General features: G+C 34.4%; 1 protein-coding gene across 4 annotated transcripts; it reads right to left on the bottom strand.

The window, feature by feature from the left end:
* Window positions 1-108: 108 nt before the first annotated feature.
* LOC113853097 (SCY1-like protein 2) lies at window positions 109-13,161 on the bottom strand. 4 transcript variants are annotated; one of them, XM_027483549.1, is made up of 15 exons: window positions 12,448-13,147; window positions 12,252-12,356; window positions 11,785-11,895; window positions 11,062-11,244; window positions 10,348-10,474; window positions 10,188-10,250; window positions 7,703-7,764; window positions 7,519-7,605; window positions 7,263-7,349; window positions 6,550-6,663; window positions 6,321-6,449; window positions 3,199-3,261; window positions 1,954-2,115; window positions 1,698-1,816; window positions 109-1,569 (listed from the first exon to the last, which is right to left on the bottom strand). In XM_027483549.1, exons 1-15 carry the CDS (start codon window positions 12,937-12,939, stop codon window positions 621-623), a joined length of 2,853 nt encoding a protein of 950 aa, XP_027339350.1. In that variant the 5' UTR covers window positions 12,940-13,147; the 3' UTR covers window positions 109-620. The 4 variants fall into 4 exon arrangements, with proteins under 4 accessions (XP_027339350.1, XP_027339351.1, XP_027339352.1 ...); XM_027483552.1 differs by lacking the exon at window positions 10,188-10,250 and having other exon boundaries at window positions 295-1,271; window positions 1,332-1,569; window positions 12,448-12,939; XM_027483550.1 differs by lacking the exon at window positions 10,188-10,250 and having other exon boundaries at window positions 12,448-13,161.
* Window positions 13,162-16,226: the final 3,065 nt, after the last annotated feature.

Genomic DNA, 16,226 nt, shown 5'->3' with positions numbered 1-16,226 from the left:
GCCAGTAGTTTTAAATATGTGAATCGTACATGCAAACTTTGTGTATATGGGTGTCGTTTAGGAAATGACATACGAACTTGCGAGTGCTGATTCAACTTCGACAGTGATAAAAACAAATCCTCTGCCATTAAAGCTTCCAGTTCCAATAGTTGAAAGCTAGGGTAAGATAGAAGAAGAGATCACTTTTTCACCCAAGCTGTCTTTCTTAAACAGCAAACAATTTCTGTTACGCTAAATCAAACCATACTTAACAGAATTCAAATCTTTTTACAGAAGAAACTTCATGATTGCTTTTATTATTTTCAACCCAGTCACAGTAATCAGGATTTCTCTGAATACACTTTGCCTGATGCCCTAAAAATGTAGTATGACATAAAACAAGGACAAAAAAATAAACAATATTAATCCAAATTTTGCAAAATCACTGTAGACTAAGCAACATACAACAAAGCCTTTACATAGAGTTGCCGTTCCTTACAACAGATGCTGCCTGGCAAGTTTTCCTGCAATCTCTCCCTTCACAATAAATGTCTCCAACCACTCAACACAGGTCGTTGCATAAAATGTACAAGCTAAGCAGTAACCCGTCACCATGATACAAGAACAATAATAGAAGTAAGCTACCCCAACAAATCCAAAAGGGGTGGCTGCTCAACATGTGACTTGGTTTGAGAGGACCGAGTGGTTGAAACCACTCCCCTCCCTCTTCCTCGTCCTCTACCGACTGTGGTTGATGGCGGTGGTGCAAGTTTAGGTGCAATCTGTTCATTCTTGTTGGAGGAAAATATCGATCCAAGATCTGTTGCCGTTGACTGAACATTATTATATGAAACATTTGATGATGGAAAAGCATTATTTTGCTTTAGGAACCCAAGAGAATTCTGAGGTTCAAGGCCACTATTCAGGCTACCAACGGTTGAGCTAGCATTCCTCGTGTTCAAACTGATAGACTCTGCAGAACTTTGGGAATTAACAGGCCAACTGTAGGTAGTTTGGGGAGCCATATTGCTTGAAGTGCTCGTCATTGAATTAAACCCAAGCTTGTTTAGCGGCATTCCTAAAGTACCATTGTTTGATATTCCAGATCCACCTGATAATGAGTTATTAGGACGTGGCGGCCAATCAGCAAAAGGATCATCAGATTCAAGATTAGATGTGGACGAAGTTCCTGCTGCTACTGTATGACTTTCAGTGTCACCAAATTGTGAGGTAACACCAAGAGATGTACGAGGCGGCCATTCTACATCTACTGAGGGACATGACTTGGTTGTCTGCTGAGTAGATAAAGCAGACAAGGACAAATGCTTTTGTAAGGATGTTACTTGACCCACAGGGTGGCTTGCCGCAGATTGACTGGTGGTATCAACAGAATTTTGGATAGAAGAGGCAGTTCCCTTTGTTCTGGGACCCCAATCTTCATCCCAAGAGGAGCTGCTTTTTGTTGAAGCAGCTACAGTGCTGCTGCTTGTCCTCAGGGCTTCAGATTGAAGGCCATTAACCATGGGAGATAGTTTTACCTCCGGGATTCCAGAATCAGTCACAGCCACTCCTCGCTTCTCTTCTATCTTACTGTACAAGACATAAATTTCAGGAAAACAATAAAATAGAACTTAGTCAGAGATCAAGGAGAGAGAGGAGCAGACAGAGAAAATGACAAAAATAAAAAGGGTGTTAAAAAATAATAACAAAAAAATTACTGAAGCATATCCTTGACAAAGAGCATATATTTGGCAAACTGTTGAACATTAAGTTGTTGAGCAGTCAGAAGAGGCATAAGCAATGGAAGAACATGCTCAGCAACAAATTCTACTCCATACTGAACAAGAGAAATCAAAAAGACTTAGGTACGACTCCAAATATTATTTAGCAACAACTTCAAATATCATTGATTGTAGCAGTCAAAACATAAAAAACTGTTGATTCATATGTCAGGCTCATCATTGCAAATATTACCTGCTTAAAAATAGAATTTGCAACCCCTAAGGTACACATAAGGGTTGGAGGAGAATGGTCAACAGCAGTACAGCGCTGAATAGTTTGCAAGATATCCAGGACAGCATGTTTATCAAGTCGGTTAACCATGTCTCCTAGGCACAGCAAAGCATTGACTCTAACCTGTCAAACCAAAGAGACAAATATAGGCAACCAGCTTTGCATATAAGGTGAAACAACCAGCACAGATGCACAACATTGTCAAACTCAAAGATCCTACCTAAGATCGGAGTGGTAGAAAAAGTAAAACATGAGACCATAACACAATGGATAAAATCCTACCAACTATATAGAATTATATTTAATAATACATTCACACAAAAAAACACAAGGAAGAACAATAAAATTACAATCACAACTAGCAATTAAGTATCTTCTAATTTAGAATGCAAATTAGATACAAGTTTCTAAGGTTATGTACAAGCTTTTGTAACAAAACAAAGGGTCCTAACCCACCAAAGACAAGCCTTACAAGAAAACAAAAGGCTTTTAACTTATCAATAATAAAACAAAGGTTTCTAAAAATGTTGAAGTTAGTTGTCACAACTTTCAACATTAATATGAGAAAAAACTCAGATTAAGTGGCAGAAACAGGAGAGCCACAAAAGCATCACTCACAGACCAGCACAGTGCAAATTTGCATACCCAAAAGCAAATTGGCACACTCAAGACAAGAATAAAACAACAGAGAAAGGTTTCATTCAAAGAATCCAACCTAGATCCGCCTACTCATATCATTCACACAAAAAGAGGCATCCATAAATCAGTGACAAATGCAGTGCTGCACATTCCAGAACCCATCCAGTACTGAAGTTTGCAGTCAAGCTTCCAAAAGCACAGCAGCAGAAAGGATTTAAAGAAGTAGAACCCACACCACTCAAGGATTTGAAGAATGCAGCTCAAACCTTACAGAAATGTTGAAAATGCATTTTGCAATAAGATATTTAACAAGAAGTCAACAACAACAGTATTGATAATGGAATTTCATGTTAAATTTTAATTACAGGAAAAATACAGAATACAAAAGAGTATGAGACGAAATTTTGAAAACAGATAATATGTACCATTTAATTAAATAAAAATCATGCACAAATAAGGATCTAATTATTTTTACTAAACTTGGGTTTGTATGCTTAAAAGACGCCAAACATATAACGTCAACCTGAGGCACTGCAAGATAAAAGTTCAAGCAAAATATTAACATACCGCGGCAACTGTTGTTTTAAGTGCTAATCCATGAACACGGGGCAAAATCACTTGTTTCACCAGCTGAAAGGAAATTAAAAAAAAAAAAGAAATATAACAAATATTTAATCTTTAACAACAAAGATTAAAAAAAGGGCAAAAGATTATCTGATTATGGGCTGAAGAAAATTAAGGCTGTATGATAATAATAAACTTATAAACCTCTAGGTGGAGATAAGCTAACAAATAAAACATTAGGGAATAGAGACTAAAACACTTTTTATTCATCTGCTTCCGGAAAAAATCGAAGAATTTCTTGGAAATCCTGCAAGAGCCAATCGTTCTTTTTTCTCTGATAGATGATCAGAACTTCATTTGAGTTCGAATCCTACTAAGAGGTCCACCAGATATCAGAAATTGTTTGTTAGGTGAGTCAATAAGATAAACCAATTCCTTTGTTCAAATTTTATCCTATAAGATGAGTTGGACAGCAAGAATTAAAATAGGATAGATTAATTTTTCCCTGCATACACTTGTTCTGATACTGTGCTACTACATTCCAGTTTTCTATCACCACAGCCACTACCATCAGCACCGCTGCAATTGCTACCCACCCCATCACAGCCCTTGTCCCCACCTGACCACCTCCACCCTGCCACCTCTACCATTGCCTTCCCCAACTTCATTGCAACCATCACTACTCCCGCCATCTACCTCACAACCATTGCTGCTGCTATCACTATTGCCATTAACCAACACAACCATCACCCCCCCCCCCAACCGAAAAAAAAAACCACTGCCACCTTTCATGAGGATAACTTTGTTATTTGTATACAATTAATATGTATATTATTATCTAGTGTGCATCAAACATTAGATAGGATAAGAGCTTATCGTGCCTGTTTCCTACTCTTGTTTTGTTACACCAAACATGCTTTGAAGTTTCAACATGGTATTAAAGCAGTATAATCCACCTTGAGTGAGTGTGTATAGATCTTTGTATATTCTCCCTTTTGATTATCTTTGAAGCCTTATTGTTTCTCCATCCTGTAAAATACTTGGGTCCTATTGGTAGTGGGAAAGAAAAAACTTTCTTGGAAAACCATAACCCTTTGGTTTTTGACCGAACTCAATCACATTGTGTAATCTATATAGCTAACATCACCTAGTAAGATTAGGTTTAGTTGTTGTTCCTTCAGGTTATGCCCCTTCACTTTTCAAGTGGCAATACTCATAGGACCAGTGGTGGCTCAACAGCCAATACCTGGGGTTGTGCTTCCTAAATGCATGCATGGATTTCTTCATGGGTTAGAGCTGTTGAACATGGGAGGCTGCAACCTAGTCTGGACACATGAAGGGTGACTTGGTCAGTGGTATTTAAGGTCAACAGCCAAGTCTGTTTGCCAGCAGTTTCCTGGCAAGGTTTGAACTTTAAAGCCAGTGCCAAGTTTTCAGGTTGGCTAGGGGTTTTGTCAGTTTATTGCATTTTCAGGTATGGTTCTTGACTTCTGACCTCTCTATGCTGGATGGGCTGTTAATCCAATTTTGATCTGCCTTCCTTTCATCTTCTAATGTTGTGACCTCCTTCTGTGGCCTTTCTTTGGTTATTCAATACCAGCTCTGATGACCTTTTTAAAGCATTTCTGAAGCATTCTTGGTTCAACATCCATCTTGCCTCATCTCTGTTAATTTTGGTTTCTTCTTCTCTTCTTATCGGTAGCATGACTATAGAAGCTTTGAGAATTTTCAGAGCTTTGGAATTATCTGGTCAGTGTTCATCTGATTCTGTTGGCTTGCAGATATAGGCTTCTTCTGTTGAGAAGGAACAATAAAATTAGCTCATCATTGCTGACTGCATTCAGGTTACCAGTGGGACCACATGTGGCTGCAATCAGAATCAGAGCGGCAAGAGAAGAGGAATTCCTGTCAATGGTGCTTGGCAGCACTTGGCCAGTGCTAATGTTTTGCTGGTCTGACTCTATTTGGTTGTGTTAAGTTTCAGAAATATTTAGTGTAGTATATGCAGAGATTACTGTTCTAGGTTTCGTTCTTTCACTGTCAAGGGCTAGCAGTTTGAAGACTTTGAACATTAGTGAAGGACCCTCATTTGTGTAATTGGGTGATATGATACCTGACTCAGTATTTGGGGACCCAAGGTCAATACTGGTAGTATGATATGGAATCGGTGTTCTGGAGACCTGATAGAGGTCATTAATAGTTGGATTTTGATACTTAGTGTCTTGAACACTGGTTTGGAGTCTGAGGATGGGCCCACCAAGGTGAAAGGTCAAAAAACCAATAAACTTATCTCATTCCCTAGGGGCTTGGCACAAGGCAAAGAAAGAAGCTTTCTTCCAAGGGCATGCAATGCCAAGATTTGTGATTCAGGGCTAGTTGCCTATGTTCTGTGGTTTTTATGGACTTAGGCATATTTATTTTTTGTTAATGGGTTTGCCTTTTCTACTTTTAACAAGCTTAAACTTAGTAAACCTAAGCTTGAGGATTAATATTAGAGTATACAGCTCACCTGTATTAGTTTTGTATTTCTGTTGTATTAGTTTTTCTCTTTTATGGCATTCGGTTTTAAGGTAGAACTAATCTCACAGATTAGTTATTAGTTAGTTACAAAATCTGTTATGACAACTGTATTTTGTCATAGAACTCAACTCCAACTATATATCTCTCTCTGTAACTGATTCAAAGTTAGCTTTGCAGAATAATATTGAAAAACTATTACCAGAGTTTATTGTTTTCTTCTCTCTCCCTTTTCTCTCTTTCTTTTCTTCATTTCTTGGATTCTTTTAATTAATGTTAGAAGATAGTGTTATTAGTTTAACTAATATTGGGCTTTGTCCAGGAATTGTACTATTAGTACTAGCACTTGACCTAATTGGTAGTATATAAGGTGCAATAAGTTAATAGTATTTGAACAAATTCTTATTATCAATCTCATAATACATTGTTAGCCTTTAAATATTGAAAGCTGAAACAATAGAACTGAGAATTGTGTGATCCCTCACCCCATGTTCATAAAGTACTTTTTTCTTTTGTCAAACAGTTCATGATGTAATAGTACTCAATTGCTGACATATGATTGTTTAAGAGAACTCAAGCCTACTCAATTATTATAATATAGCACTCACCTGGGCATCAAGTTGTTTGGCAAGGGATACAGATTTTTTCAGGACCTCTTCTTGCATACGAGCATCAGTATCATCGTAGGCCCGAACAATCATTGGAAGAACGTGCGAAACTAAATGCTCTTGACTAGTCTAAGAGTATAATAAATGGCATAAGTTGGAATAAAGATATTTATGAGAAACAGATTTTACATTCATCAAAATAATGAAACTGATACAAACTCACAATTACCTTGTTTATTATAAGCTCAGCATGCTTCACAAGTAGCAACAGTGTCTCACCAGCAGCAGTACTCAAGACAGGGACAAGGGCTGGGAGTGTTGATTGCTCAAAATCATTCTTGTCCTGAAAAATAACTAAAATTATTATTCTTTTCTCTTCATCTGGATATCACCTTGTTCTTGCACATAGGACCAAAGTGCTCTTCCTCCACTCCTTTGGTATATTCATAGATCTCAAAATCTCATTAAAGAGCTCAGTAAGCCACACAATTTCTTGCTTTCTCATGCATTTCCAAATTTTAATAGGGATACTATCAAGGTCAACCATTTTACTGTTATCCATATTCTTAAGATCTTTTCTACTTCTTCAACTTGAATTCAACAATAATATCCCAAATTTAGTTCATTCGCTTGGATTACTGTATTTTCATTTGCTCCTTGTACATCGTTAAAAAGTTTATACAGAAAAGTTTTTTCTGTTTGTCTTTGATGTCTTTGAATTCTACCTATATTGATAGAGTAGGCAAAAATTAGGGTACAATGAAATTTAAAAGTGCATCATGTGTGTGATTATACTTTCAATATAATTGTGGATTTCGTGACACTGTCACCCCACAAAAGAATATTTCTTAGTCCATGATTGATTTTGATTTACAATGCTCTCAACACCAATACTATTTTGGGTATTCTAAGGAAGTGAGGAAAAGAAAGAGATATTAGTACCTGAGACTCTGCAATAGTGAGAACCATGGGTAGAATCATCGGCTGTATCACCACATTCCTAAGTTCTGCACAAAGTGGTGGAAGGACCTGTATGGAATTTTATTTGTCCCCAATTACATTAATGAGAATAGTGAAAAATAAGTCAAAGTTCAAGAGAATTCAGAGTAAAGAAGCAAGAGCATTTAATCACATATTTGGGAAAAAGAACACAACATGGGTTAAATATACACAAAAATTTCATTGCGGAAGAACATACCTTGTATCGCAATACACGGGAATCAAAATCTTTCCACATGTCTGACAGTGCTTTTAAGAACTCTGACTTTTGCAGGTTATCTCTTTCCTGAAGGAAAAGAAGACACATTATCAAGAACCTCAAATATGAAATTTGCATGTTATCAATTCCATGATGCTAACAAGCTAAACTAAAACAATCTTACAAGCATGTGGTCAAGGAAGCGTAGAGCACGCAACCTAGTATCATTTCGAAAAAATGGTGAGCCTGCAAAAATAAGAAGCATATGCCCTGTTCAGTTTATGATGATGACTATGATCATAAAGGAGCCAAGAAATACGGTAAATGAGCTAAATAGTAATATCATGTTCAGTGGGCCATCCGAAGGCTACAACAACCAGCAGAGATAATATATCGATTGCTATTTTCAATGGTAACTGTTTGATTATGAGTAACTTAATCCTGAAGAATTATATATCTAAAATCCTAGTCAATCTTCAAGCACACCAACACCCCATATGAGTATGTCAATTTTTTAAATTCATTTATGCTCAAGTCTAAATCACTTTTAGTTCTTTTACTTTTACTCATGTTTGCATTATGCAGGTTTATGGCTCTGTCAAATGACATGCAATATTTTAGAAATGCTGATGGTGACAGTGTCTATGGGTCTTTTTTGGGTTAGTATGTCCAATTTTTTAAATTTCATCAATTCTTATGTTCAAATCTTTATTTCTTTTACTTTTATTCAAGTTCATTTTGCGTGTTTATGGCTTTTTGTCAAATGACATACAATATGTTGGCATACTGATTTGAGTCTGAGTAATTGACTCGTTTGGTTTATGTTGATGGTTTGATCTTTCTGAGCCCAAATCTGACCAAAATCAATCACTGCTCAGCCTTATTTGTCATGTTAGTTTTACAGAATCGAACTTAAACTACAACACCAATTTCCTGACCACAAAAAACACACCACAATTTTGAGTTACTCTTGTAACTTGAGATACTAAGAGTAGACCATAATAAGCTTATAAACAGGAGTTCTGATCTCATATGAATAGTCATGACTCAAGAATCATGACCCTTTTATCTTTAACAAAATGCTGCAGCTGTAGTTTTTAGGTGGGTCTCAGGCTTATCAAAATATCTTAAATGTTATTGAAGGAGGTTTGCAACCATTTTTCAATAATCAAGTAATGCTTTACCTAATCTGTGGATACACAATAACAGTAGGTAAACACTTCTATTGAAATTACAGAGTTTTGGTCAAAAGGAGGTGCTCAATAATATTCTGAATTAATGATATTAGATTGATACCATGGTTTTCATGCCCAAATTATGGCAGAGTGACCAGCACTAAAAATGCTACAGCAAGTACCGCGGGAAAAGCCACTATCTAAGATACATAACCAAAGGCCAAGAACGATACAATGGAATTGAGTTCATTGTAACTAACTGCTGACATTTGGGCCAATTATCTTATAATACTACACCCCAAAAAGTTTCATGTTGTACTGAAGGTGAATTTCAAATAAAAAAATTGTCCTTTACCAATGATCATGCAGCAACCCACTTTCACTCCTTCCTTTCATCATTTCTCCCTCAGCATATTTGAAATTGCTTAATCTTACATGTTTTCAGGACAGTTCTTTTCACCACACCCGAAACACAAGGCAATGTAACCTTTTCATGCAATTCAGCTTCTAATAGCCTTTGGAGTGCTCTTACCCTGCTGTCAAAAGTCCCATTGGTCAACTGGTTGAAGAATTCATCACTAAGCTGGCCCCACCTGGGGTTGTATACAAGTCCAAGATTCAATTTTCACATGTAACAGTTTTGGAAAATGGGCAACTCCCATTCACTAAACCACCTTCATTGTCTGAGAAACCACTTTTTTTGTTTAGTAATTAATTCTTATCATCAATTCTTCAGGCATAATCCATTACATAGTTACCAAATACATGATACAGGTATGCAGTTTGTGTAGGTACACAGTTCATTTACATTATTATTGGCCTGCTTAAAGAGAACCCAGTACATGGTACGTGGTATAGTGAATTTGGTACATGGTACACAGGGTCAATGAAAGAATTTGGTAACAACAATTCATCATCTAGTGGATGTAACTTCATGTCAGCCCTCATCACTCCCTTCAACCCGTTCAAGAAGATTCCTCCAAGAGATTATGGGTCTGTGCAACACACTCACATGGGTCCTGCATAGTGCTCAAATAGCTACCTATAATCTTCAACCAATGTGGTTTGCTTCAACCCATGAGTGAGACAACATGATCTGGAGAAATTTTCCAGACAAGTAGCTGGACAGCTGCAATAAGTGGAACAGCCCCCAGAAACTACAACAGAGTCAAAACAGAAGAACAGTGGTGGGATTACATTGCTAAATATGGTTTTGATACCATATCGTTGATATTGTAGGATTAAGGTTTTGGTGGAAAAGGTAAAGATGAAAAAGAAAGGAGGCTCACAGTAATATTCTGAATGAATGGTATTAGATTATGTTTGATGCAATATATGATACAAAGTTATGCCTATTTATACTAGTGTACTACTATTAGCATTAGTGTAGACCAATGAAACCACTAACCTAACAAGACTACTAACATAATAATAATTCTAATATTCTATGTTCTAACAACTACTAAGTGTTGTCGGTCAAGGCAGCCAACTCACAAGTCAATTGTGAAAGTGTAGAATTATTACTCGTGCCACATCTGACATGATCAAGACCTTCCTCTTCAGATCAGACACCAAAAAATTTAATGAATGAATATGCATGAAAATTTCATTCAACAAATGGAGAAAATGTATTGATTCTCCAAGCTATCCTTACCTGTAAAATCCATTGCTGTTGGCCTGAAAGACTCATTTGTAGAGAGCATCTTTTGCAAGTCAGGAACCAGTTCCGATGGGACAGATGAAAATGCATCACTGGATAAGTAATTCAAGGTATTCATGTACTGCATAAGTACAAAACCACAATTTCTTATTACCTTGTAATGAATAAAATAACATAGCCTACATTGTTGTAATCATGTGACGAATTGAAAGTAACCATTTCTTTCTTTATTTCTTCTATTGAAATATATAAAACGTATCCTCAATGAATGAAGAAGAATTTTGTAGCATGGTTATATCCAATTACACAGGTGGCATCTAGTGAAATATATTCAATCATTAATAAAAATATATTCTCTCTTTTAGAGACAAGACGCATGCAACCATCACTGAATGTCTATTTAGAAAGTTTTGGAATATTGGTAACTTTAAATCAATGTAACTTAATTAAGAATTGTTAGTGTTGACTTTGATTATTGTACTACAGTAGTATTTTAGTATTTTTACATATTGAAAACGACACACCTAGGATACAGGATACTAGCAAATATGTTGCTAACTAGTTTAGAAACACAAGATTTAATCTGGGCCACAATAAACCTCTTTTCACAAGTTGTGCCAGTTTACGATTCTTTTGTACATATGAAGCTCATTTGTTTCAACTACCATTAACCAGTATGAAAAAAGTAGAAAAAAGGATTTGGATTACCATCTTCACATTGTTGTGGCAGTCAAACAAAGGCTTGCGAGCAATTAAATGGTAGGCAAGGCATCCAAAACTGAAAATATCAGATGAGCACCCAGCTGAAGGCATGGTGCTCCTCACCAGTTCAGGAGCAGTGTAATTAAGTGATGGCTGAAGTGGCAAAACAGAGTCCTCAACATCATATTCCTGTATAGCAGTCATAGTGAAATAAGGTATATGCCATTTAAGCAAAACTTACTTTACTCCTGAGAATGAGAATAAGATACAAATATCACAAAGAAGGATTTGTCACTTAGAAAGGATAACTTTATTTTGCCTTGTTAAAAATCATCGATTAAATGCAGAAGCTACGAACACAATCAAGAAAAGCATACGTCACAAGGGAAAATCCAGAATAATCGCAACAAGATTATATAAAGGTCACTGGAAGTTATAACTTACAGCTAAAGCAGAAATTTGCGGCTAAGAAGAATTGAAGGAAGAAAAAAATAGAGATCTTGATAGAGCAGAAAACATACAACATGAATTGATTGCAAAAGAATTGCAATCTACAATATTATATGATTGGCAATATAACACTGAATTGATCAATTAGATATAAAAAAGAAGAATGGGCGTTGGATGAAAGAGTAAATTAATGACAACATTACAGTATTTAACGCATCAAATATGTCAAGTAAACAAAGTTAATACAGTAAATCATAATGTATCTAGTGATCCACTCACAGCATAATGGAAGGGTTGCAGATTAGATGAGTCACCAGAGGTCTGAGTAGCAGAAATGGCAAAACCAAATCCAGCAAGTTTCCAAGCTCCACTCAAGGTGATCAGAATGTTCTGCAAAGTATAAAATTTGCGTTCAATGAACCCAAAACCTAATAAGCATCAACTGTTATAGGTAGAATACGATACCACAGCAAAACTACCGAAGAGCAAAACATACTTAAAGATTAAATGAAGGTGACATTCAAAAACACATAGTCGCCGCTCGCTGACACAACAAAATCCCCAAAAGTAATTAACTGCTTTGTACCATTTCTAGTTAGATGCCCCTCGCAGGCATTATCATGTCAAGACTTAAGTACCACATTGACCATTTTATTTAGACTCATAGCAAATAACAATAAAAAGGGGGCCAATAATGAAGTCAAAGTAACGAAAAAGTCTGACAGGGAAAAGAGAAAAAGTGTGACCTCGGGTGATAAAGCTCGATGAATAAGATGAGCATGGTTGTGAAGAAAGTCCAAGGATTCTGCCATCTGAAGTAAACCATGTTTGACCTCCAAAAGTCCCATTTCCTGCAAAGTAAACAGAAAAACAAGAATTAGCAACGGAAGGAGTAGATCGAGTGGAACCAGTAGATGGCGGAACAAAACAACAGTGATTCACCATTCCCCTGAGATCTTTAGGAAGATTAGGAATATTGTCGACATTGCCAAGAGTATTGGCGACGGAAGCAAACAAGGGTTCGGTGACCATAGCCATGGCATTCTTGCTCTCGTCGAGGGCCTGAACGACGTGAACGATCCCAGGATGTCTGAGACGCACGAGCTTAGCCGCATCGGTGCGAACCAAATCTAAAAAGGAATCCTCAGCGGCTTTGGTGAGGCCAGCACGCATTCGGGCCTCGGAAAGAGCGCGTTTGTCTAATACCCACACACATACAACCGGGTATTGGTGCTGACGCGAGGGATCACGCGCCCTGGCCGAGTAGAGCCTCCACGCGAGGCCAGGCCCAGCAGAACCGATCTGGTGTAGAAGGTCGTAGTCTTGAAGTGGCTTGGGTCCTGTCACCTCCTGCACCGTTGTCTGCACTGTCTTCTCAATCACCGCTGCGGTCTTCGCCAATGCTTGGGTTAGGGTTTTCATATTCAGCGACATTTTCCCTCTTCTACGGCACAGCTCCAATTCAATTCACACTTCCAATTTGGATTAATGGATTTCAGATTCTGGCTGTGCCCTGATCACCGCAACTTCCACTTCTCTGTCTTTTCCCTCTTTCTCTTTCTATTTCTCCGGGTTATAAGTCATCTTCCTTCGCCCGTTCCTTTTCGTTTGGTCAATTTTCTCATCCTTCTTCCTTTAAGCTTTCATTATGCTTTTCTTTATCAAATTTACATTTACCTCTTTAAAAATAAAGAGAAAAGTCAAATAAAATCAAGTAATATTTTTTATTATTATTAAATTTAAATGAAAGTGTTCATATAAATAATTTTAAATTAGTTATAAAAATCTTTTATTTAGATAACACAATCAAATTTTAATATGGCGTGCTGATTAGTTTAATAAGAGGAAGGAATGAAATAGATTTTAACAAAGGAGAAAGAGAAAAAATGTAATTTTACTATTTTGACACTTTTTATCATCCTTTCTATTTTCAAAAATTTTATTTTATTCAAAATTTTTAAAATATTAAATAATTTGTAATTATTACATGTTAAGTTCATTTATTAATCTTCATTTCTTATATTCGCATCTTGTAGTCACCCATCTAGTTTTAACTTTTCTTTATCCATTTTCTATGTTTTGTATAGCTGAAAGTGCGTCTCCAACGTTCCTTATCATTACCATTACAATGCTTGCATTTCAACAGAGCAAATGTTAACTCCCGCTTCATGCTTCACTAAGCTTCTTTTTTTTCTTTTTTTTTCTTTTTCATGATTAGACTATATGTCAATATTTGTTTTTTATACATTAATAACTCATGAGTCTTTTAGTTGCTTGCACACTTTTTTTATGCAATATTTCATTATTCTGCACAAAATAAACATTAACAATCATTTCTTCTTTAACAAAATCATGTTTTATCTCACTTTTTTGCTTTCTTTCATTCTGTTGTTTTTTTTCTATAGAATGTGAATGTGGAAGGTTTCATATTTTTACTAAGTTGTTACAATATTTCATTAATATTGAATTTTATAACACTCGTGACTAATTTTTGTCCTATTTTTATTTTATTTATCAAAATTTGATTGTTCCATGCAACTTAGAGTCCATCTGTTCAACCATAAGTCAGTTTTCATCTCCTTTTTGTGATTCCTTTCATCATATTTTTTTCTTCAAGGTTCTACACTTTCAGATTGTTCAACACACTTATTTCTACATGTTTATAAAAAGAGAGTTATTTTATTGTTCAATAGTGCAAGTTTTAAAAAAAGTCTTGCCATTACTTTATATATATTTGCTTTTGTGAAATAATTTTACTATGGACTTTGTTTTTAATGTTTACTTCCTTATCTTTTTTCACAATAAATCCTTCAAATGCATGTAAATTCATATATGAAATTATAAGGTTTTGTATATTTAATGAACCTGATAAGGTAGTAGTACATATAAAGTTAATCATTTATTTTTCTTTAGTATAAATATGATACATTAACATCTATATTGATTAATGCACAGGGTATTAGTGAAATTAATCCCAAATAATATTAAAGATTGGTGCGCTGGAATAAAATCAATGAAAGTTAAGGGATCGTATTAATAATATCTTATCTATAAAGACTCAAAGAATTGGTAAAAAGTTATTCTTAACAAATGGGTAGAAGAATCTCTAATTTTTTTTTTATTATATGGTCCTTGTTTATGTGTGTTTAAAATTTTTCCATTACCACTTTTAATCATTTTTATAAGGAAAGATGATATGACCAATCAAGTATAAAATACATAACTTGTGAAATTGATTAGAGCCTCAAACATTAAAGTTAGAATTTTTCAATTACATTAACTCATTACAGAACTATTGAAAGCCAATTGATATTTTCTTATCCCTGCATCTTAGATTTGTGTTTTTTGTTCAACAGAATATTAATATCATTTTTAATCTGGTAAATTATACCTAAGGAGATTGTTGCAAAAATTTCTAAATGGTGCGATTCATCCTTCTCAAGGTCCAAATAAAATATCAAACGAATGCAATATTTCCTTTAATGAAAATGTAAATCATCTTATATTATTTACATAATCATATATAATAAACTTTACAAACTTTGAACATTTATTACAATGTTTAATTTATATTTTAAAAGTACATTACCCATTAAAATAAAGTAACATGATGAAGTACTTATTTACTTTGTTTTCGTATAAAATTTTTATAAATATGGTTTATTTGATAAAAATTTAAAAAAAAAACTGTTAGATTAACTAATTTTATATTTTATGAAGACTTATTAAAACTTTCAAGTTGTTTGACACTTTGTGTGAATGAATCTTGACTCATATATAAATAGATATTAAACTTTTATTGAAAAAGTAAAGAGTGTTTGACAAGTACAGTGTTAAAAGGAAGAATAAAAGATGATAAATAAATACTCAAACTTTAAATTAGAAAACTAAAAAGTCTTTAACAAGTGTTATGCTCTAAATAAAAAAAAATCTCAAACAAATATTGTACTTTAAATTAGAAATGTAAATAACGAGCTTCAATTCAAAAGGTGAAATCAAAATTATAAGAACTTATAAACGTAAAGACAATAAATATAATGAAAAAAAAAAAAACACAGAAGCGAGTAATATTGAATTTATGTGGTTGCAAATTCAAGGAACACAATAGATAAATGACCTCTAGAATGAGATAAATAGAAAGTAAGTGATATATAGTGGGAGTAATGAGCTAAAAAAAATGTCAAAACATAATAAAAAGACAATGAAAGGTGTAAAATTAAAAGCTAATGAGATAAGATAAGAAAAGACGTGTGAGCTTATAAGATTAAATAAATATAAAGATTTATAAAATATGTAAGTATAATTAATTTATCATACAACGTAAATTAAGCATTATGAGTTAAATAAAGTGACATGTTTAAAACTCGCAACTTGACCTACTAAGATTTGGTGGATTAAGTTGATAGAATTAAACTTATATTGTTATTCCTAAATTTGAAAATATTTAACTAAATTTTATTGATTCAATTGATATACTCCTATCCAGAGTTTTTTTTTTCATACTTTTTATTAAATATAATATAATTTATTTTATTTTTTAATATAAAAAATAAAATAAAATATAAACTAAAATATATAATTTTTATAAAGAAAATGCTAATGAATACTTTTAAAACATTAGTTAAGCAATTTAAAGTAAATTTTTTATTAAAAAAATGTAAAAAACACTCATCTTGTAATTTTTAATGTATTTTAATATATATTTTATAAAAAAATTATTA

The sequence above is a fragment of the Abrus precatorius genome, unplaced genomic scaffold, assembly GCF_003935025.1.
Source record: "Abrus precatorius isolate BTA unplaced genomic scaffold, Abrus_2018 Scaffold10, whole genome shotgun sequence".
Classification (NCBI taxonomy): domain Eukaryota; kingdom Viridiplantae; phylum Streptophyta; class Magnoliopsida; order Fabales; family Fabaceae; genus Abrus; species Abrus precatorius.
Note: the sequence above shows the minus strand (reverse complement) of the source record. Positions and strands in the feature narration are given on the sequence as shown.